The sequence below is a fragment of the Ovis canadensis genome, chromosome 3 (genome assembly GCF_042477335.2).
Source record: "Ovis canadensis isolate MfBH-ARS-UI-01 breed Bighorn chromosome 3, ARS-UI_OviCan_v2, whole genome shotgun sequence".
Classification (NCBI taxonomy): Eukaryota; Metazoa; Chordata; class Mammalia; order Artiodactyla; family Bovidae; genus Ovis; species Ovis canadensis.
The window spans coordinates 162,886,376-162,911,146 of record NC_091247.1 but is presented as its reverse complement, the minus strand read 5'-3'; the positions used below and the strand labels follow the sequence as shown (position 1 = coordinate 162,911,146).

The 24,771-nt window shown below is 38.8% G+C and overlaps 1 protein-coding gene across 9 annotated transcripts in view; it reads left to right on the top strand.

Moving 5' to 3' along the window:
• Positions 1–3,581: 3,581 nt before the first annotated feature.
• The window catches only part of MON2 (MON2 homolog, regulator of endosome-to-Golgi trafficking), a 111,039-nt gene continuing 89,849 nt past the window's right edge, over positions 3,582–24,771 (top strand). For 7 of the 9 annotated variants that reach the window (XR_011255962.1, XM_069584764.1, XM_069584763.1 and 4 more), the window contains exons 1-2: positions 3,582–4,144; positions 20,323–20,386. Coding sequence is in view for 8 of the 9 variants with exons in the window: in XM_069584764.1 (XP_069440865.1) it covers positions 4,034–4,144; positions 20,323–20,386 (175 nt within the window). In the remaining variant the exon portion in view is untranslated. The remainder of the gene's footprint in view (positions 4,145–20,322; positions 20,387–24,771) is intronic. The other 2 variants (XM_069584762.1, XM_069584761.1) reach the window with 1 other exon arrangement.

Here is a 24,771-nt window from a genome sequence, read left to right as displayed (position 1 = left end):
GAGCGACTGAACTGAACTGAACTGAGGTTAGTTTTCTAGAAGATTCATAATAAATGTTCAAAAAAAGATGGATTTCCCAATTTTCATCTGGTAGGTTAGAACTAGCTCATATTCATTTCTATTTAGAAGTTAATAAAAGACAGCATTAATAATAATCTCAAGGTTACCTTTTTCTACTATTTAAAGCATTTAATGAGTACTGGGTATTGTACATTACCTGCAATGTCTCATTTAGATATTAGAACTACTCAATGAGGAAAGCACTTGTATTTTCTTTGTTTAAAGGAGTGGAAACTGAAAATTAGAGAGGTTAAGTAATTTGCTGAAGCTATCCAAGTAGTAAGTGACAGGGCAGAGATTCAAACAGAGGGCTTTTTGACTTGAGAGCCTGAGGCTTAACAACTAGTTGATAATGCTATGAAAGCATTATTTATGTAATAAAAGTTTAAATTTATCAAGAATTTATTAGTGTAATTTTCAATGAAGACAGATTTTGTAGGCACATTACACTCATTCCTACATTACAGGTATGCTTCAATTTTAAAAGTACTACTTGAGATGGTGATTGCAGCATGAAATTAAAAGATGCTTATTCCTTGGAAGGAAAGTTATAACCAACCTAAACAGCATATTAAAAAGCAGAGACGTTACTTTGTCAACAAAGGTCCATCTATCAAGGCTATGGTTTTTCCTGTGGTCATGTATGAATGTGAGAGCTGGACCATAAAGAAAGCTGAGCGCCGAACAATTGATGGTTTTGAACTGAGGTGTTGGAGCAGACTCTTGAGAATCCCTTGGACTGCAAGAACATCCAACCAGTCCGTCCTAAAGGAGATCAGTCCTGGCTGTTCATTGGAAGGACTGATGTTGAAGCTGAAACTCTAATACTTTGGCCACTTGATGTGAAGAGCTGACTCATTTGAAAAGACCCTGAGGCTGGGAAAGATTGAGGGCAGGAGGAGAAGGCGATGACAGAGGATGAGATGGTTGGATGGCATCACCGACTCAATGGACATGAGTTTGGGTGAACTCCAGGATTGGCGATGGACGGGTAGGCCTGGAGTGCTGCGGTTCACGGGGTCGCAAAGAGTCGGCCACGACTGAGCGACTGAACTGAACTTGAGATACTCGAAAACGATAATACATATTTGAAATGTTTTGGCACTAAAAGAGAAACGATTCTGTTTTTGCAATGCTAACTACTGAGTTTATCTGATTTCTTAACTTGTGAAATCAAAAACTATTTTTAGCTCTGCTAAATTGCCTGCTTTTGGCATAAAGCTATTCATTGTTCCCAGGGCAGCACAACTTCTCTGGGCATATGTATGTGTAAAACGTTTTTCATTTTTTTTATTATAAAAGAAATTTACAGAAGACTAGCTTACTAGCTTTACCTACTCAGCAGGTAATTGTTACACAGTAAGAAAATTTTGGCATATGAAATCATTATGGGTTGCTTTAACGAATAAATTCCAATTGCATTCCCCAACATTAATAGATATAAAAGACTCTAAGAAGATTAATTTTGAGTCAGTCATGTCAAAGTAACTAACAATGAAAAAATTAAATTTCAATAGAAAATTGACTACATAGGGAAAGGCACTGGACAGGATCTTGATTCTAGATTACTAGCCAGTTTTTAGAGGCTCATTTTTAAAACCTCCCTAGAACCTCAAAAATAATGTCTGCTACATAGTCCCATATTCTGCCAAAGTTTTTGTTTTTATTTGCTAAATTCATATCTTTCAGTACAGCTGTCAAGTTTCCCAGAAGTGATGTAATAGACACAAATGATTAAATTGCTTTTACCATATCTGCCACCTTCATCTATACTTACTTTGCTTCATCTTAGAAAGGAAAAAAAAAGAAAAAAAATATTTGGTTTATGAATTACGTGTGGTCCAAGATCATATTTTACAACCAGCATTGCCTAACCAACATTGCTACCCACTGACAATTTCATAAGTCCCTGTGTTCTGTGCTATAAAGGTGTCATCAGCTCAGTTGTCTGAAGGTGTTCATTTCTTCATCTACCTTTATCCTCTCTCAAGCTTCCCTCTAACCTTTCTTTGAGGTCTACTCAGCAGCTGTGAAATGTCTTGGGCAAAAATATACTGACCTGCAGAGTTGACTGTTCTGTTTCTACATGGCAACCCCTCCCTCTGCCTATACCCACCTAGAAATTTCCCTTTGAAAGCATTTGCCCACTGGTTGTCAGAGAAGCAAAGCAAACTTCCCTACACACATACACACACACACACACACACACACCCCTGGATCTTCAGAGAAGACCCCTCCCTCTGAGCCACCAGGGAAGCCCCCCTCTGCCTATACCAACCTAGACACTTCCCTTTAAAAGCACTTCCCGTCAGAGAAGTAAAGCAAACTTCCCTACACACACACACACACACACACACGCACACACGCACACACATGCACACACACGCACACACAGACTCTACTGGATCTTCAGAGAAGCAAAGCAAGCTTTCCTACACACACAACTGGATCTTCAGAGAAGCACAGCTTCCTTTTCTGTTTGTCTTTCCCTCACATGCACTTCAAACCTAACTGAAGGCATTTATGTGGGTTCATTATTTGAGCATCAAAACACTGTTTTTAGTAGAGTATCCGTTCATTCAATAAATATTGATCATTTAGTGTGTGCGAAGCACTGGAGATACAGCAGGGAACAAAACTGGAAAAATAAATTCAACGCTTCTGTATTTTCATTTTAACGAGGAGACAGACATGCGGTAAAGGAGGCGAGACAGATCGCAGAGCGTTAAATAGGTGAAGACCTTCCTTGGTGGCTCAGATGGTAAAGCATTTGCTCGCAGTGCGGGAAGCAGTGCGGGAGACCCGGGTTCGATCCCTGGGTTGGGAAGATCCCGTGGAGAAGGAAGTGGCAACCCACTCCAGGACTCTTGCCTGGAAAATTCCATGGACTGAGGAGCCTGGTGGGCTACAGTCCATGGGGTTGCAAAGAGTCAGACACTACTGAGCGACTTCACTCACACTAGGTAGGTGAACAGAGGAATTTGGGCTTTTACTTTGGGTAAAATGGAAAACGAGCAAAGGGTTTGGACTAGAGGGCAGTTTAATGCTCCATTTTACAGGTTAGGAAGGTAAGTGACTGGTTCGCAGTAAGTGTACTTTGTATTGTAAGGGCATGCTTTGTACAATTCTATGGATGAATTGCAATTTAGGTCGGGGGTTGGGGGGGAGGATTAACAGAAGGTAGGCGTTGATTTGGGGTCACTTTTTCCGAGATTCGAAGGGGCAGAAATGAGGGACAGGACAAATGAGGATGAATCCAAAAGGAAGCAAACTGTTTACACCGAAATACAATTTAATAGAAACATAAACACAGACGCAACAAGGAGTACCAGGGGCACTATTCAAACACCTGCCACCAAAAGCAAGCGAAGTTCGAGGCAAACTGTGCCCTAAGCAGACTCCGAGGCTGGGAATTGGGCCCATGTAAGCGCCCCAGCCCTGATCTGGGCCCGCCCCAAGCGTGACCACGCCCTTGGCCACGCCCTACCCTACGGTTCGACGCTCGGATTGGCCACGGCGGAGGCGGTGGCCGCTGTGCCCGGAAGTGTAGCTGACGTGTCCGGGCCGCGCGCGGAATTGTGGGCGAGTCGGCTAATGGCGTCGGCGAGACTGGGGGTCTTGGGCAGACGGCGCTGAAGCTTCTCTCCAGCTTGGCTGGTGACAACGGGTGTAAGCCGAGCCTGCGTCAGCGGGAGGGACCTGCTCACTTGGTGGGCTCCTCCGCCAGTCGGCGGAGCGTAGCAGGGCGGGGCGACTGCGGGGGCCCCTAGGATAAGAGCGGGGGCAGTTGCGAGGAGGCCGCGGGGGGCTCTCGGGCTCGCTGCCCAGGCCGGGCCGAGCCCCCGTGGAGCCCTAGGGGCCAACAGCGCTAGGGCCGGAGACACCCGAAGGGAGCTGTCTGTCGCCTCAAGGAACTGACAAGTGCCAGAGTTGGTTTGCGCCTCTCAGAAATTGGCACGGGGCTTGGTGGATCATGTCTGGCACCAGCAGCCCCGAGGCGGTTAAGAAGCTGCTGGAGAATATGCAGAGCGACCTGCGGGCCCTGTCCCTGGAATGCAAGAAGAAATTCCCACCGGTCAAGGAGGTAAGCTCCGGGCGACTTCGGGAGAAAGCACGGTGAGCGTAGCCGATCCTATTTAGACCCAGTCCTTCAGTCCCATCCTCCAGTCCTGTCTAATTCTCCTTTGGCCGTCACCTTTCCAGATTTGCGAACCGGTGGGTTGTTTCACGAGCGGTTTTATAGTTTTCTTTTGGCAAGTCTGAGGCGCTTTGGTTTTCGCTGCAGTGTTCTGTCCAGATTTAGCACCGAAGTTCGCCCAGTGAGCCGATTCAGCGAATTCAGCTAAGTGTATGGTACCCTTCTCTTTTCTGGCCTTTTTCAAACACGAAATTGGTTAAGCCAGATCCAGAAATTTAGGTTCGTTGCTTCTATTAGTTGTGATACAGCTTGTGCTCCTCAGCTTTCTGGTATATGTCACTCAATTGAAAGTAGCTTTTTTTCCTTCTTGGTAAGTGTCATGCAGTTTTACTCTTTATTAGTATCATGAAGTAGTAATGAATTATCCAGAAACACTTGACTTAGGACAGACAGTGAGGAGCCACAATGACCATGTTAAGCCTTGTTATGAGCAACGATGTGCTGAGAAGTTTGGGCTTAGAGTCAGATAGAATACACCTGAATTTAAGTGCTCACAAGACATCTTACTTAACGATTTTCAGCTTCAGTTTTCTTTCAGATGTAAAATAGAGTTAAAGAATGAGTTTATTAGATTATGATAAAGCTTTCGGGGGGGGAGCATATTATTAAAAAGGCTCAAGTTAATAATATATGAAATTATTAACTTTTAGTCACTATTAGCTTTTTCTCTTAAGATGCCATTTTGTCTCTTAAACTTTTTAAAGATGCTACTCAATTTCTTTTCCCATTTCTGAAATAAGATAGTTAAAGCAGTTAACTGTTAAAGCAGTTATTTTACACTTATTCCTATTTAATGTAGTTTGGTATATACCTACAATTTCATAATTAGAACTTGCCCAATAAAGTTTGAATTTTAGGCTTCTGAGGACCCTTAATTTTTCTGTACTTTGGTCTCATTATTCTCCAACAAACTCCATTTAGTAATTTTTCTAATAAAGTAAGAAAATATTACCTACCCAATGATGAAAACCAGATGTTCCACTTTTGGAAAGATGAATATTATGACAAGTTTTATTTCAGATAGTCAATAGTTTGTTTTAATATCTATTTTCATTATTTTCTCTATGTGATCTGTTGAAAGTTATAAATATGAGTTTTAAAGAATATGGCTGTTTTAAGTATTTTTAAAGAAATAGGCTATTCTGGTTACAAGGAAATGCTCTCATTTAAAAATGTCAAATCCTATTTTGTAATTTTAACAATAATTTATAGAACTGGCCATTCCCAGTTCTTATAATAACTTATAGAAGTAGTGATTCCTCTGTAATCATAAGCCTTTGTGGGCTAGCTTGGAGATTGAATTGCCATTTATTACATTATTTCTATTGGAAAATGCATTCAGAGCTCCACACGGTAATTTACAAAGTTCTGAAACTCGGTGCATTTCTAACCTAGGAACTTTCAATAAATCTCATTATTTTTTTTTACTTGAAACTTGACTAAAAAGGTATTTAGTAATTACACCTACTCAGTGAGGTTATCACAAAAATAATTTTTGATGTGATTATCTCTGCTACATAATTTTGTATATAGTACATGCTTCATGGATGCAAGAACTTTGACTCCTTAACCTGTGGCACTTCTAATGAGCTTCAGTCAATTCAGTCCAGTCTCTCAGTCGTGTCCTTAGGACAGTTCTTTAGGAATTGAAAAATAACCTTAATTGTGTCACAGGTGTGAAACAAGACTGAATGGTGATAGCCTAATGGTGATGGTTTTTTAGGAGCGAGGCTTGACTTTCCAGAAATATTTTGGTTGAATTAATTTTTCCCTGGTAATTTGATAAGGATGCATAATTTGGCTTTTGTTCTTAAAGAGAACTAGTGAGTTTTCAGTGTTATTTATTTTGGGGGGGAGCAGTAGGAGGAGGTGTGTTTGGTGGACCGTAATGCAAAGCCTTTCTAGGTATAAGAAGCTTTTCTATCTGTTACTGGTTGGCTGGTTAACATTCTCCTGGTGTCTTCAAACATTACCTGAAAAATTGTCATTTTGACCCACGTGGAAGCCTACTCAGGAACTTAATATGATACAGATATGACTGCATATGTACTTTGGAAGGGTTGTCTCCTTTCACATTACTTTTTAAACAAGGTAGAATGAAGTGAGACATTCTTTGTTTAGTCTTTAATAATTTCTAGCTTTTTAGCCATAGTGATTGGCTCTACTTTTTTAATAATGAGCTGCATTTTTTTAAGATTTCAAATCTGTTAGAAAAACAGAAGAAAAGAGTGTTGATAAAGGATAATGTCTTACTTACTGATACTTTTTTCTTTGGACTTTCTACATAGTTTTTTCCATATTAATTGGTTTCATTTATAAAACAATTTGCATATTGTTATTTTTATAAGGGCTATGATTTCATTGTCATTTTATAGTAATTAGATAATAACAGCAATAGTCCTTTTTCCCTCATTTTTCTTAAATATGAATTTTCATGTTTCAGCAGTGTAACTTTTTTTTAAACATAAGTGTACTCGCTAATTTGTTCAGGAATATTTGTATAAATTTTTCTACTTTGTCTTAAAAACTACTTTAAGGCTTTGTAAAATCACTTCTATGTAATTGATATTCAGTGGCCCTCAGAAGCTATAAACTGAGGTTTTATGTTTTTAATGAATAAAACCTTTTTGGTCATTTCTGTTTGCACTACTCTGTGGAAACAAATAAGGGGAGTCTAACTGAACCTAGAAGTGTGGTCAGAGTGAGTTTGTAATTCTTAAGCTGAGTCTTTATAGGATAAGTAGAAGGCAGTCAACAGAAGAAGGAGGTCATGCTAGGCAGAGGAAAATAGCATGTTTGTATCCCATGTAAAAGAAATTTCATACCGAAGGTGATTGGGAGCCATTAAAGCTTTTTAAGATAGTAATATGATCAAATTTATATTTACATTACTGGAGGGAAAAATTAGAGGGGATTGAGATTGAAGTAAAGAGAGCAGATATTTTAGGGATGATTGTCTGCACTGAGGTAACAGTAGGGGTTGACAAAAGTTGCTTGCATTGTGGTAGATGTAGGTGAAAGACTGGGTATGGATTAGAGAGCTTTAGCAAGTAAAATTAACAGGTCATAGTGACATTTTTTTATGAGGTAGAAAGAGAAATCTGTGATGCCTCCCAGATTTCTGGCTTAGGAAACTGTAAATCATTAAGAGGAGGAAATGTTTTTGGGAAAAAGGAGTAGTGATGAATATTATTTTAAGCTGATGTGTGACATCCAGGTGGAACTGATCAGTAGGTGTTTGAAAATGATGGTTTGGCACTTAACAAGGAGGTCTCCATTTTAGATTTAGGAGTATTGGTTATACATGTTAGTAGAAACCATAAGAACAGAAAAAATGGTACAGGAGAAGTGTACAGAAAGAGCATATCAGGGCTAAGGAAGGAACTCTGAAAGCACGAGCATTCAAAGGGAAAGAGCCAGCTGGGATGACTAAGGTTATGGGTGTGGGAGAGAAAGGAAGTACTTGGTGAGAGCAAGGTCCCCGAGAAAGCTGGAGTGTCAAGTGCTCAAGTGTATGAACTGGCTTTCAGTCTGAGAAGGGACACATTATTTTCTGATAGAGGAAGGTAAGGAGAAAAAAATGGATTTGAACGTGATAAATTTGAATGAGGGACATAGTGGAGGGATAGAAAGGTGTGGACAGTTTGGCCTGTGGCCTCTGTTTTCTTGGTAAGATAGGAAACAAGCTTGTTGCTAGGAGTAGTTAGTGGTGAAAGAAGTGGGGTAGGAAGTTTGAGGGGAGTAGTGGATCATATTGTAGAAGTGGAGGAGAAATTGACTTGGAACACTTAAGAGTCTTGGCAGGAAAAGTAGTTGAAATGATGATGGATCGTGAAATGTGGGTTGGATTCCCAAAGAAGGTAATCCAAGACAACTTGGATTGGAAGATGGAAAGGTTAAGGAACTAGCAGCTATTTAATTGAATTGGTCCAATTTAATTCAAGAGCAATGGCATTGGGGAGTGAGAGAACTAGAAAGATAAAGACAGATGGGACAAAAGGGGGCTATTGGATTTCAGATTGCTAAGTAGTGCTGCACTAAAGGGTAATGAGATCCGGGAAGTGGGTGACAGAAGAGGAAAGGGAGTGAAGGTCATTGACTTGAGATGGTCACAATTAGGATTTGGATGGATTTTTGTCTCTTTCTTTTTAAATGAAGTGGAATCAGTGAAGGTGTATATAATAATATACAAGTAGTCTTCCCAGGTTATGTACTTTGTGCTTCTTATACATTTAAGTTTTGTTTGGTAGGGGATTTTTGCCTAAAAAAGCAAAGGTTGTTGTGGCAGAGTTCCTCAGTGTCTGGTGTTTACATGCATTAATTGGCTGAGTGGGGCCCTTTGGTGAAAGAGATGCTCTCTACTTACCATGACAGGATTCTCTTTTTAACCAGCTGTTTGGGGACTGAGGCCCAAGTCAGTTGGCTCTTCTGATAAGGTGAAGATCTTATTTTCAGGACCTTATGACAGTGAATAATGAGGGCTAGATCATGCTTACATGCTTAATTGGGAACTGTTTTCCTTTAATATCTTACATCATGCTATAGTCTTTTTTTCTGTTGACAAAGTCAGAGAAATTTGTTTATGGTGCAACCAATTGTGTTCTCATTAACATGAATAAGTCCATGTTTTGTTTAGTTTTCATAATTTATTTTCAAAAGTGTCAACACTACTCAGAACAGTGTGACAAGTGTGGTAGGGAGTTATAAATTGTTTAGTCAAGACTTCCTTTATAATACAATTCTGTATAGTTGTGCAGACATGCTAGTAATCTTTGATTTTTGACTCTGCTCTTTTCTTTTTATGCTCCTATTGACTTTACTCCAGGAAAGGCACATTAAATTCCTCTGCTGCTGCTAAGTCGCTTCAGTCGAGTCCGACTCTGTGCGACCCCATAGACGGCAGCCCAACAGGCTCCCCCGGCCCTGGGATTCTCCAGGCAAGAACACTGGAGTGGGTTGCCATTTCCTTCTCCAATGCAGGAAAGTGAAAAGTGAAAGGGAAGTTGCTCAGTCATGTCCGACTCTTCGCGACCCCATGGACTGCAGCCTACCAGGCTCCTCTGTCCATAGGATTTTCCAGGCAAGAGTACTGGAGTGGGGTGCCATCGCCTTCTCCAATTAAACTCCTAGGGTCTATTAAATTATTTTTTTTCTGATAAATATTTTAGATGCTAACTTTGAGAGTAGTATAAGCAGTAACATTTTCACTAAGACATCTAGGAAAATTTTACAAGCTTATTACAATATTCTAAGAGTGTTTTATAGTGAAAGCTTTTTAAAAAACTTCTGATTAGTCCATGACGTTTTATTTATTTATGAAAGTTAGTACCATAACCAATGAAATTTATTGTTAAAGTGTAAAGTGTATAGCTTATTTTTTTTAACTTAAGATTTTGACAATTGTATTTTTGCTTTCATATTGAATAGAGTGTCAAGGTCAATGAAAACATAGTTTAGTCAAAAAACAGTGTATTGTTAGCACTAGGCTTTGGTGATGTGGAAGACACAAAAGACAGTGTTTGAGGCTAATAAACCAAAAAGGAAGACAGTCTCCAAAAATGGAATATTTTCTTTTTTTTTTTTTCTTTTATATAGTAGTAGTATTTGGCTTCCCTTGTCGCTAAGTTGGTGAAGAATACACCGGCAGTGTGGGAGACCTGGGTTCGATCCCTGGGTTGGAAAGTTCCCCTGGGGAAGGGAAAGGCTACCCAGTCCAATATTCTGGCCTAGAGAATTCCATGGTCCATGGGGTCGCAAAGAGTCGGACAGAACTGAACGACTTTCACTTACTTACTTAGTAGTAGTTAGACTACTAAGTCGGAGAAGGCAATGGCACCCCACTCCAGTAATCTTGCCTGGAAAATCCCATGGACATAGGGGGCTGGTAGGCTACAGTCCATGGGGTCGCTAAGAGTCAGACACGACTGAGCGACTTCACTTTCACTTTTCACTTTCATGCATTGGAGAAGGTAGTGGCAACCCACTCCAGTGTTCTTGCCTGGAGAATCCCAGGGACGGCAGAGCCTGTTGGGCTGCTGTCTATGGGGTCACACAGAGTCGGACACGACTGACGTGACTTAGCAACAGCAGTAGTAGTAAGACTCTTTGCGACCCCATGGACTGGAGTCTGCCAGGCTCCTCTGTTCATGGAATTCTCCAGGCAAGAATACTGGAATGGGTTGCCATGCCCTTCTCCAGGGATCTTTCCTACCCAGGGATTGAACCTGGATCTTCTGCATTGCAGGCATATTTATTACCATATGAGCCACCAGGGAAATTTATTTTCAACCATGTACAAAATAGAAGGTTTTGTTATTACTCTTAAAATTTAATAGAAGTTTGTTTCTAAAGTGTAAAGCATGGCAGGAAGTACAAAAATCAATGAGAAGCCGCCTTTATCTTCCTTAAGTTAACTCAGAGTTGAGTAAAATACTGTCTTTCTAGTAGTGTTGCATCCATGGACTGTATTGCAACATGGCATTTCAGTTTTACAGGTATAAGGAAACTATGGCTTGGAAAGGTCAGTAACTTGCAAAAGGTATGCGTGCGTATCAGTCACTCAGTCTTGTCCAACTCCTTGCGACGCTATGGACTGTAGCCCACCAGGCTCCTCTGTCCATGGAATTCTCCAGGCAAGAACATTGGAGTGGATTGCCATTACCTTTTCCAAGGGATCTTCCTGACCCAGGGATTGATCCATGGTCTCCTGCATTGCAGGCAGATTCTTAAATGTCTGAGCCACCAGAGAAGCCCTACAAAGGGTAGTGAAGCTAGAAAGTGAAAGAACTGGGACGTGAATCCACATGTGCGTCCGTTTCTTACGTGTTCATCTCGTCCTGTTGCAGTCTTTAAAGCATACTTGTTTTTATCATCTTTCCCATGTATCTGTCTTGCTTCATCGTTTGTTACTGTTTGTCATTCTTTGTTTTGACTTTTGTAACACTCTACTTTCCTATTTCTCCTTCCTCTCTCAGTATTCCTTCTCTTTTTCTTTACATGTAAGTGGATCCCAAGTTCTGTCTGGAGACCTCTTCTTTATCTGTGTTCATCTCTTTTGCACTTGGATCTACTCCCGTTGTTTCTGGCCTTACTTCAGAGCTGATGACTCCTAAATCTGCTTTGTTACCTCTGCTCTCTTTACTGAAATTAGATCGGTGCTTCCAACTGTCTGTTAACGCATTATTGATCAGGGGATTTTTGCAGAACCTAATACCTGTAACTGGCAGTTTGTTATGTAAGTGAATATTGAAACACTTGGTCAATAACATTCAGGTAGCAAAAGACTATTAATAATGTCTCTGGCCAATAAGTTGTTAAACATATCTACCAGAGTATCTTTCACATACTTCAGATAGAACTTCTGGTAAAACTTGTCCTATCCCCACATTTCACTTGTTTTGTTAGTGGAATTTATTATTCTTGCTTACTCTAGCTGTATTTGGCTGTCTTCCCTTCCTCAGCTCTCTTTATGCTGTATCCGTTGTCAGATGTTTCTTCCACTTTTGTGATTTCTAACCTATCTCTACTGTTTTCTGTTATTTTAGCTATTATTCTAGCTCCCAGGTATTCAGTCTTATGCCTGGCCTTTGGTATTCATTAATGGCACAAAAGACCATCCTGTATGTTACCACCAGATTAATGTACAACTCCGAAATTCTTAATGGCTACTTTGTACATACGCAATTCCTCAGTATAACATTTAAGACCTTCTTGATCTTCCCATCCTTCCTTCATCACCCTCAACTTTCCCTCAAATCCCTTTAATACTTAGGCCAAACTCTGTTGCTTGCTCTTCATTTTCCAAATATGCCCTACTCCTTCCCTCTTCCATGATGTGGCTTTGGTAGCTTTTTTTCCCTTTTGCTGGCCTGAAATCATCTCCTTCCATCTTTTAAAAGTTAAAATCCTGCCCTTAATTTAACCCATGTTGCTTGTTCATTTGTTACATGAGTGAACCAGCTTTAGAGATAATGTTCTCATTTCATCCCTCATTTACTCATTCCTTTATTCTTTCATTTGTTCATAAAGTAATTTTTGAAGACCTGCTGTGTGCCATGTACTAGCTAGTTGCTGGTCAGGAATAGTTGCAGCTCCTGCCCAGGCTTTTCAAGCTGGCATGTTTTCTTAACCTTCACCGAAACTTATTTTATGTCATTTCCCTATAACTCTTACGTTTTTACCTTTTGCTATGGTATTTTCTAAATAACTCCTTCAGGAGTGTCAGTTTTGCATCTTGTTTATTCTTCTGTCTGTCATGCTGCTGCTGCTGCTAAGTCACTTCAGTCTTGTCCAACTCATCGCAACTCCGTGGGCAGCAGCCTACCAGACTCCTCCATCCATGGAATTTTCCAGGCAAGAGTACTGGAATGGGATGCTGTTACCTTCTCCTCTGTCTGTCATAGTTCAAAGCATTTGTATATCTGAGAAGTACTGATTAGATACTTGTTGGAGATTAAATTTTTAAAGAAGAAAGGGATACTGTATATATAGGCATACCATATATATCAGTTCAGTTCAGTTGCTCAGTCGTGTCCGATTCTTTGCAACCCCATGGACTGCAGCATGCCAGGCCTCCCTGTCCATCACCAACTCCCGGAGCCTACTCAAACTCATGTCCATTGAGTCAGTGATGCCATCCAGCCATCTCATCCTCTGTTGTCCCCTTCTCCTCCCGCCTTCAGTTTTTCCCAGCATCAGGGTCTTTTCCAATGAGTTGATTCTTCACATCAGGTGGCCAAAGTATTGGAGTTTCAGCTTCAGCATCAGTCCTTCCAATGAATATTCAGGACTGATTTCCTTTGGGATGGACTGGTTGGATGTCCTTGCAGTCCAAGACTCTCAAGAGTCTTCTCCAACACCATAGTTCAGAAGCATCAATTCTTTGGCACTCAGCTTTCTTTATAGTCCAACTCTCACATCCACACATAACTACTGGAAAAATCATAGCTTTGACTAGACGGACCTTTGTTGGCAAAGTCATGTCTCTGCTTTTTAATATGCTGTCTAGGTTGGTCATAGCTTTTCTTCCAAGGAGCAAGCATCTTTTAATTTCATGGCTGCAGTCACCATCTGCAGTGGTTTTGGCCCCCCCAGAATAAAGTCTCTCACTGTTTCCATTGTTTCCCCATCTATTTGCCATATGATGGGACTATGATGGGACCAGATGCGATGATCTTCGTTTTCTGAATGTTGAGTTTTAAGCCAACTTTTTCACTCTCCTCTTTCACTTTCATCAAGAGGCCCTTTAGTTGTTCTTTGCTTTCTGCCATAAGGGTGGTGTCGTCTGCATATCTGAGGTGATTGATATTTCTCCCAGCAATCTTGATGTCAGCTTGTGTTTCATCCAGACCAGCATTTCTCATGATGTACTCTGCATAGAAGTTAAATAAGCAAGGTGACAATATACAGCCTTGACATACTCCTTTCCCTACTTGGAACTAGTCTGTTGTTCCGTGTCTGGTTCTAACTGTTGCTTCTTGACCTGCATACAGATGTCTCAGGAGGCAGGTCAGGTGGTCTGGTGTTCTCTTTAAGAATTTAAATTCTTAAATTCTCTTTAAGAATTTTCCACAGTTTTTTGTGATCCACACAATCAAAGGCTTTGGCACAGTCAATAAAGCAAAAGTAGATGTTTTTCTGAAACTCTTGCTTTTTCGATGATCCAGCAGATGTTGGCAATCTGATCTCTGGTTCCTCTGCCTTTTCTAAAACCAGCTTGAACATCTGGAAGTTCATGGTTCACGTACTGTTAGCTTTCCACATATAATCTGCATTTCGGTCTTTTATTTGATATGTTAAAGAAAATTTGTTTGCTAGAAGCTAGAGGGTTTTTTGTTTTGTTTTGTCTTTATTTTTTAGCCCAGAGGTTACGAATAGGATTCCATATAGGTATATATTTTTCAGAGCTTTGAGATTTTAGACTAATTACATGTTACAGAAGAAAATCTTATTGATTTCAGTGTAGTACTTGAGGGTCCCTTGGACTTCAAGGAGATCCAACCAGTCCATTCTGAAGGAGATCAGCCCTGGGATTTCTTTGGAAGGAATGATGCTAAAGCTGAAGCTCCACCACCTCATGCGAAGAGTTGACTCATTGGAAAAGACTCTGATGCTGGGAGGGATTGGGGGCAGGAGGAGAAGGGGACGACCCAGGATGAGATGGCTGGATGGCATCACTGACTCGATGGATGTGAGTCTGAGTGAACTCCAGGAGTTGGTGATGGACAGGGAGGCCTGGTGTGCTGCGATTCATGGGGTTGCAAAGAGTCGGACACAACTGAGCGACTGAACTGAACTAAATTGTTTTATAAGCATATTGTCCTTTAGGGACTGTTCTAGATCTATTAGGTATTCACAAGTGAGGACTTGACTTTAGGTCTTTTGATTTTACCTGAGTTCTGAAATCCTAAGTTTGCAAGGCAACGTCATACCTCCCTAGTCTCTTGAGTGCATTATTCTCCTTAAGTTGCGATTAACTTGAATTTCACATTTCTTCTTTAACTCTTATTTCATGCTATATCCTGTGAATAATTAATTTGGGGCTTTGTGAATTTGTTCTAATTTTGAGACTCCTCTTCCATAAATGTTTAAAAAAAATAAGTACAGTTTCTGTTTTGTTTTTTAAAATACAACATAGAGGGTTTGGTGAAGAGAAGCAGTATTATTGTTACTATTATTATTGTAAACTTGTCTGGAGTTCTAGAAGTGGACATTTGCTGATTCCCTTCTAGTGTTCATTCCCTCTTGCTTTCTTCAGTGATAGGCTGCACTTTTCCTTCATTTTCAACTCTCTGGATTTAGATGAATTAATCCCATTCCGTGCTCCAGGATACCTTGTTTAGTTTGATCTGATTTAATCTCCATATCCACACTTCTGTTTCTACCCACACACAGTGCCAGTGTGTGCTCCTGGGAAGGGAAAGCTTCCTCTCTGTTCCTCAAGTGCTGCTTGAAGAGATCTTTTCTCTCTTTCTGGATAGTGTCATATGAAGTTGTGAGGTATAGAATGGCTGGAACTAATTTTATTGCCAAGTTTTGGAGCTCCCTGAGGATGAACCTACTCATGGAACAAGACAGAACCAAGAGGATGGCAGAGAAGTGAAGCTATAGTCGTGATGGTGATGTGACTCTCTGGATCAAATTTCCTCTGCATTTTTCAATGAGAGGACAGTAAAGTCCCTCCCTCTGTTTAGAACTTTTCCTTTGCTTATTTATAAATGTTTATGTATATCCTCAGGACTTCCCTCATGGCTCAGTTGGTAAAGCATCTGCCTACAATGCGGGAGACCCGGGTTCAATCCCTGGGTCGGGAAGATCCCCTGGAGAAGGCAGTGGCACCCTACTCCAGTACTCTTGCCTGGAAAATCCCATGGATGGAGGATCCCGGTAGGCTACAGTCCATGGGGTTGCAAAGAGTCAGACACGACTGAGCAACTTCACTTAGCTTAGCTTATATATATATTCTCTGTTTGCATAATGATAGGCATTAGTCATATGGGGAGATGAATGAAACATGTTTTTTATCCTCACAGGGCTTACAGCTAGATTGGAGAAACAGACATGTCATAGGAGAAACAATAAACCATAGGTACAGACCATAGATGGCTCACAGAGATGGAAGGACTTTTTGATACTTGCCATAGAAAAACAGGTTATGGCGGAAATGATTTCTTTCACTGCTCCTGGTGCCAGAATGAGAGACACCTGCACCATCTTCATGTTGTCAGCAGTGGTTTAATTTCAGCAAAGCATTATTTGTCACATTAAGTTAGTGTTCACTTTTTTTGTGAATTTGTTGGCTTTATAATTTTAACAGTTATAAAAATAGGGAGTTTATTTATGATTTATTAATATTTATACCTACTTAAATTTGTCAGCAACTGGGTAGGTCCATGAGACTTATGTTTTTTTCCTTTTGAAAGATGTCCTTACACTACTCAGTTTTCAGAGACACCACCAGTTGTGGATTTGGCGGGCCACTGAAGAGTGAGACGATTGAGGATGGATGGAGGACAAGGGTTTAAGTGGAGAAATTTCTTACTTTAGATTGATAGCAAGAAGTTTGAACTGAGGTGTAGAAATGACGTTTGAGAAGAAAAAAAGCACAAGACGTGTTCACTGTGCAGCCTTTGTGGCTGATTATATTTGTGGAATCAGGGATAAACCTCAGATACCTGGTCAGTGACTGCATGGTGGCTGCTGCTGTTCACAAAAACAGATTATAGGGAGAAGAAACCGGCTTTTCTGAGGCTAGGGTGGAAGTTGGAGGTGTGCGTGTTCGGTGATAACATCTTTGAATATCTTGAATTTAAGGTGCCTTTTAAAAATATAGGGTAATAAATCCTATAGTTTAGGAGACAGTTAAGGAAAAGGAATATGATTTAGGATTCTTCAGTATTTAGAAAGTAACTGAAACCGTGGGATTGAGATTGCCCAGGAAGAGTTTATTGAGAAGTTAGGCCAAGGATATTCTGTGTTGTCTTGAAAGAGGAGTCAGCATTTTAGCATTCTATCTTATCTTTTCTGTAATGCTGGCTTCTATATTCAGAGTCCTTGGTGGGTGTGTCTGTTTGGGTCAGCAAAGAATTTTGTGAAAGAGAAAAAAATATTTCTTGAGAGACATTAATTTTAAGATTAACAAATATTAAATGCTGCAGTGTATTTAATACTTTTGGCTTTGTTACCCAATTCATAGATTGCCCTTGGGGAATAGAGATTTTAGACTACCCACCATAACCTGTATCATCCCTATTAAATTCTATAGAACTGGGACTTTGTATTTTTTTGTTTGTTTGTTTTAATGAGGCCCAATTCAGGAAAATAACTATATTTACAGTTGAGTAGTTTCCCTATGGATATATAAGTATCTAATCTATAAGTGTCTAATCAGAGTAGGGGTTACTTTTAAAGCAAGAAGTTAAAGATTTTTCTTCACACAGACAATCTTTGATAAATAGAAGGAAATCTGAGCCTGAATACTTCCATTTATACAGGGCACTCTTGAAGATGTCTGCTAGGCTGAGGTATGAAGTAGCAGTGCATGAAGCGAGGGGGCCGTGATGTACAAGTGTTGTCAATAAACATTGATAATGAAATTTGCAGCAACACAGGGTGCCAATGAGAAGAGGGTGGTGGTACAGTTTCAAAGTTTCACAATAGAAAGTTGGATGAAAAAAATTAGGAGCTGTAATATAGGTCCAGTTACATCTGAGTTAATAAACAGTCCTTTTGATGATTTCTTGAGTTTATATACCTTTTAAAACACTTGTTACTTTGGAAACAAAGAATTAAAATTCGTTGCTTTCCTTATTGTGTGGATGTATAAAAATATTTGTTAAACATATGTTATACTTATAATTTCATTATTTATACTTGTTTATGATTCATACATGGGTCAGTTCTTATTTTTTTGAGGAGATCAAAATAGCATCTGGCAAATCTGAAATCCGTTACTGACATGTAGCATCCAGTATGCTACAGGACTGATTTTGGAAACTGACTAGAATTCAGAAAGTTAGAACAGATTACATTGGATTTATGATGATTTATTTTGATATCTGTTGATTGAAGTAGAATGAAATATTGAATTTGAGCATAGGCACAGTACAGAGGGCCATAGTAAGGAGGGAGTTTGAACATTTGAAATGTTGGTGGAAGAAAGTTCAGTGACCATAGATTAATTTCAGTTGACTTAGTAAGAAAATTACTTAAGACATTTACAGTGGAGTGTATGAATATAACAAAGTATACGTAATAATTTCAGTGTTACTGAATTTTTATAGTAGTAGGTTTGTTTTGGCTTGTACATCTTCATATTAGATCCAGAATCTGACCACTCCTTACCATCTCAGTCATTATCACCTCAGGCCTATCCACCATCATCTTTTGCTTACATTATTACAATAGCCTCTTAAATTTTGCCCCATGTTGGAATCACCTGAAAATTTTTAAAAATGCCAATGCATGACTCCCAGTGTCAGTCATTCTGATGTAGTTTTTGGAATGGTTTGCAACCTGGAGAAGGCAGTGGCACCCCACTCCGGTACTCTTGCCTGGAGAATTCCATGGATGGAGGAGCCTGGTAGGCTGCAGTCCATGGGGTCGCCAAGAGTCAGACACGACTGAGCAACTTCACTTTCACTTTTCACTTTCATGCATTGGAGAAGGTAGTGGCAGCCCACTTCAGTGTTCTTGCCTGGAGAATCCCAGGGACAGGGGAGCCTGGTGGGCTGCCGTCTATGGACACGACTGAAGCGACTTAGCAGCAGCAGCAGCAGCAGCAGCAATCTGGGCATCATGATTTTTTTTTAAAGCATCTGGTGTTCTAATATACATTGCCCCTAGATAATCAGAAAATCAATAATCTTTCCATGAAGAAATTTATTTTGACTACATTTTTCTGCTAGTAGCCATGTGCATTTAATTCAAAACATTTCCATTTCTTAAAGTTTCTTAAAGTCCCAGATATCCATTAGGCTTCTTAGTTGTAAGCAGTGGAAACTAACTTGGGCTGATGTAAGTGGAAATGAAGTTTACTGATAGAATATTGAGGGGCTCGTAGAATTGGTAGAAGACTGGATGAAGCCAACCTTAGAAAGTACAGGAATGAGAGGAGGCTGAACAGCTAAGAACCACTGCAAAACTCATTGCCACTGAGACCATTACTACTGTCTCTGCTGAACAGTGAAGTTGGAAATTCTCTAATCACAGACAAGGGCTTCACGTGCTTGGAATTCCACAAAATGACAAAGGTATACATTGTATAGCCTACAATGGGTCATTCATTTTATGCATCAACCCACTGCTCCTCAGCCTAATAACCTATAGGATGCTGAGTTCTTCCATAATTATTTTAAAAACTTTAGTGCCTTCTACTACTTGTCCTTTAGTAAATGTTAAGAGATAACAGAATAAATGAACAAGTAGCAAGCAAGTTAATAGGAAAACTTGAATATAGTATATGAATACTTGTATATTATTTTTGGAGGTATAGTCACCAGTTTAAGTATGAAATAGGCATGTTTCTTAATAGTAAAAATGTCCTGAGTTTCTATAATGGAAGTTATATATCAATATTGTATGTTAGCAGTGTCCAGTAGAAGTATAATGTGGGCAACATATGCAGTCCATGTGTGTAATTTTAAATTGCATTTAAAAAGTAAAAAGAAACATTTAGTTTTAATGATATATAATATTTAACACAACTCAGTTTGAGTAGCCACATATAAAGTGCTTAGTAGTCATATGTGCATGTTTAATTGCTAAGTCGTGTCTGACTCTTGGAGACCCTGTGGACTGTAGCCTGCCAGGGTCCCCTGTCCCGTGAATTTTCCAGGCAAGAATACTCGACTGGGTCGCCATTTCCTTCTCCAGGGGATCCTTCCAACCCTGGGATCGAACTCTCGTCTCCTGCATTGGCAGGTGGATTCTTTACCACTGGACCACTGGGGAAGCCTAGTCCCATGTAACCAGTGGCTACCATATTGGACAGCACAGTCCTGTGGCATAGTGTAAAATGCCATATGACTGTCAAATACTGCCAGCTCAATTATGCTGAAATGATGTAGACACCTTATGAAAACTGAATGTTTTAAAAAAGCACAGTCTAAAAGTAATGACAGGGTTCTTGGTTATTCATTCTCTTCTAATTCAAAGCGATTTTACTTGAGTTTGCAGTGTTTTTCAATTTTTTTTTTGTTGTTGTTGAGAGAGAAGTGTGAAATGGGAAAGAGAAAATCTGTTTTTTTCATTAGTCTTTGATTTCATTATTTTTTATTTTCTGAAGATTTAAGTGCGAGGATTTAGGGTATTTCTGATGCAGTTGAAGGCATAGAAAGGCAATATGCTTTTGCAATGCGGAGTTTGTGTGAGAATAATCAATTTAATCATACTTCATTACATTTAGTGTATGTTTCACTACTAGACTATAGTATCTGAAGTTTGTAAAATAAAAAAGATAGTAGTGACTGACTCTGTGCTTGAGATTGTATCATACATGATTTCTTTCCCCTAGATAATTCATGTCATTAGTAAGTTTTATGTTCTAATTATTTTTATTCTTGCAGGCTGCTGAATCAGGAATAATAAAAGTTAAAACAATAGCTGCACGAAACACCGAAATTTTGGCAGGTAATTTTTTGCATTAAAAATTCAACAATTAATGAAAGTTTGACTAATGGTAAAAGTAGAATCTTAAAACCCATCAGTTTTTTTTTAATAGCATCTCTTCCTTATGCTCCTCTTCTATTATGCTATCCATAATGATAAAGAACATGCAAAAGTCCCTAATTTATGATCTAATTGGGTGTCCCAGAGATGAATGCTATACTGTTCTCTGAAATCAGAAAGCTTAAAACTACTAACTCCTTAAAGGCAAAGATTTTTCATACTCATCTTTGAATTCTCTTCCTCCTCTTGTCAATCACCTAAGATACACTTACCCATAAAAGGCATTCAATTAATATTTGTTGTATTGAAAGAAAGATTGGTTCTCAGACCACCTTCCCAGATCTCTTTTATCTTTGAAATAAGCAGGGCATTATATAGATGTAACATTTTTTTTGATTGATCCTAGTTTTGGGGGAGAAATTTTCAAAAGTTTCTCTCTGGCACCCTTTTGATACTCAGTCCGCCGCCTCTTTTTCTTCCTGCCTTTCTGTTCTTGCCTCTATCATGCAAAGGAAGGAAACTGGCATTTTTGAGAATCTGTTGCATGTGAGGCGTTTGTGCCACTTGATCTTATATAGGACAACCTTGTGAAGAAGTATTCTTTTTTTAATAGTAGAGCAAATTGAGATGCAGAGAGATTTAGTGGCCTAAGGTTGGTCACTTGGTGAGTGGTGGAATCAAATTCACCTCCCGGGCTGTTCAGAGCCCATGTTCTTCCTGCTGCAGTGTGCTGCCGTGGTACTGTGAGGTTTCCACACTGGCTGCTCTCTTCCAAGTGCTTGTGCTCAACTGCTGCTTGCTTCGCTGATCCTTCATGTGCATTTCCAATTCCAGTGGTGCTGTAGTTCTCAGCTAGTTACAGGAGAAAAGCAGTCCTATTAAACTGATTTACACCAAGTCCAAATAGTGAAGAACCAATACAACTCTTAAGTCTCTTTACACTTTTTAAAGAAGCATACCAGTAAATTCCTAAAGGGCAAAATTTTAAAGAATATTTCAAAATGAAATGAGGATGTTTGGGGCTAGTTTAAGGGTGACAGGTAAGAGTGGATTTCATTTGCCACCTTAGGGTTAGCCCTGCTAAGTTGCATCTGTTTCTCACAGCTCCTCTGATTTTGAACATTCTGATGAAACACCAAAGAGTTATATAACATTATTCACAGCGTTGAATAATGCTCTGTGTGCTTACTGAGTAAAGGGGTAGAGTGAAGTGGTGGGTAAAGGCAAAGGTATGTGTGGTTGGACTGGGAGGATGGGCAAGTGGGTCTGGGAGACGCATGTTGGGCAGATTAGCTACCATGAGGAAATTGTTTCAAGATAAATTATGGACATGGGTGTTTTTAAGTTGGAGATGTCATAGGCCAATTTATATTAGAATGTCATTGCAAATATTTACGTTTGTTTCTGTCATTGCTGATATTATGGTAAGTCCTTAATTCTTCTTCAGTAATAGAAATTTTCATTGAGTCTGTAGTTGATAAAGACTGTTTTCTTCAGAGGATCACTGTCTGTTACAGAGTTCTGTACCACGTAAAATGTCTAATTCATACTAAGGACAAATAAAAAAAATTTTTTCTCAGTTACTATGAATTTAATATTTAAGTGGACTGTTAATTTCATTTTAATTCAGTTAGCTTTATTACAATCAGGTTAGAACAAATCCTTATGCACATACAATTAATAATTCTTGTTTTAATATCCATAGTATCCAGAACCATGTACTCGAGGAGTTATATTAGCATTTAAACTTTTTCCTAGTGTTCTGGCCAAGTATTTACAGCAGTTGATTGATCAGTAAAAATTTATGATTTTAGACCACTGTCATCTTGAAAAATCATGGGCTCCAAAGAAAAAGGGAAGAGTTTAAATTAGTCAGTGTGTCATTTCTCAAGTACTTAATTCAGGGTATGGTTAATATTGAGAAAATTTTTTTGGTAACTTTTTTTAAATTTCCTGAGAAATGTTTACTTCTCTAAAGACTATAGGTTACCACTTTTATGCTGTAACGGATGTTAAAGATATCAAACAACTGAAGAGTCTCAAGTGATATGGGAAATATTCAGAAAATAAGAAAGATTGCTATAAAAATTAGAACCCTTAGTTAGGGTCGCTTGTCAGAGGAAACAGTACTTAGCATAGATTTTAACCAACTTGAGTTTTCTTAGATTTATTTTCCAAGGGAAGGTTATTTACATTGTAGAATAAATCTTTGCTTTACATCTCCACTTCTTTTAAGCATCCTCCTTTAATGTTTATTTTTCTTTGTTTTCACTGCTGTCATGAATGCTGACATAAGTGGAATGCTATGCCAGGTAATGTCAGCATCAATGCACATATACAGATCATTATCTCAACATTGCCTTTTTCTTTAAAACTGCAAGTGAGAGATAGCAACATGAAGTTTTTCATTTACAAGGCCAAATGCCTTAATCTTACATTTGACTATCATATATTATAAATTGTTTTTGTTATCCTAGCTTACAATAAATATACTTGAACTTGACTGAGAAGATGGGTGTTACACAGAAATTATATAAACAGAGAATCTGCTATTTGAATAAATATTGGAAATAAGGAAATCAATGAAGTTGTGCAATCTTTTAAAATTGTATATTTAACCCCGACTCAAAACTGTAACAATTACATCCACCTAACACCGCTTTCAACTACTGTCAGTATATAGAGAACATTTTTACACAGATAATCATTATGTATGACTTTTGTTCTACTGTCGTCACAGTTTCCCTCATTCTTTTCATATCTATACAGTCTTATTGCTAAAAATTCTCTAATTTCAGTAGCAATGAGTAAATATACTTTGGAATTTTTTCTGACATTGAAGTGTTATTTATCTGCTGATTTTATTCAATATATTCTGTTTTATCAGTCTATATATCTGTGATATTTAACAAACATCCATAGAATATCCCATATAACATATTCTTAATAAATAATTATGTAAGAATCACTGGTAGAAATACAAAGATGGGTAATATAATTCACCTACAATCTGTGTGTTAATGCAAGAACTATATTTGAAAAGTATGTTTGTACCATTTGTTCTATTTAGCTTACCTGCTCCTTCATTTACTTTTTGGAGCTCTTTGTCAGAAATTTTCCCTTCCTGAAGACATACTTCTTGAGGTCAGGATCAATATCTTATTCTTCCTTACGTTGCTGCTAGATGGCGCATTACATGGGAAATAATAGTGAAGTGAAGTCCCTCAGTTGTGTCTAACTGTTTGCGACCCCATGGACTAGCCCACCAGGCTTCTCCATCCATGGAATTTTCCAGGCATGGGTACTGGAGTGGGTTGCCAAGCCCTCCTTAAATGTAGGCTACTAAATTAGTCACTCCAAAATGCAAGTAAGACTCTTTGAGTGTTGCCACTAGTATACTTTCAACCTCTCTTTCATTTTACATGTTATGATTGAGTACATGAATTTTGTCATATTTGGATCATGTCAGCCAGTTAACAGAGTAATGAAGGAGACAGATTCTAAACAGAAAATTCTGAGGCTTATATGGTAAATGTCAGGTGGAAGTATAGATGGGCCTGTTATAAGAATATCAGGAAGACTCCTAATCCAACCTGAGACTATGAAGCTGAGTCTTGATGCTCGAAAAGGAGTTATCCAGGCAAATAAGGTGTAGGAGTAATAAGTAAGGGAAGTTACTTAAATGCATGAGGTATAAAACAGTTTGGTCTATTTGGGTACCTGTCCAACTACTGCCATTGTGTGACTTCCTGAGTAGCTTGATGGAAAGAGTTTGAATTAGGGAGGTGACACTTTCATATAAGTATTTTTATACTCTGTACATTACTCTGACAGCAGTGTGAAAGGCATATTTCAGTGCATCATCAGTACAGAAGGGATCTGTTGGTAGACTGCTACTGTAACCCAGGATAGAAGATACGGGGGGCTGTACTTTCTTGCTTGCTAACAAATTGACCTAATGAATCGGAGAGCTTTCTCTGCCACGTAATGTGTTTTTCTTTATTCTTTCCCCCCCTTTTAAAAAAAACAAATTTTAATTTTTATCCTGCCTTTATTATATAATACTTTTTTTGATACCATATTTTCTAATTTTTAAAATTGTTCCAAAATATTTCAGCAAGTGATTGTAACTTAGGTATGTTTCAGTATTTGAACTATTTCTTTAAGATACATTTCTAGGAATAAAATTATTAAAGGATATGAACCTGTTCTTGAAATTTTTCATCACTGCTTTCTAAAAAGATAAAAGTTTATGCCTTTACCAACTATATGTGAATATATTTTTATAGCATCCTTGTAAGATTACTATTTTAAAAAATCTTTTCAGTCCTTGAACAAGCAAATGA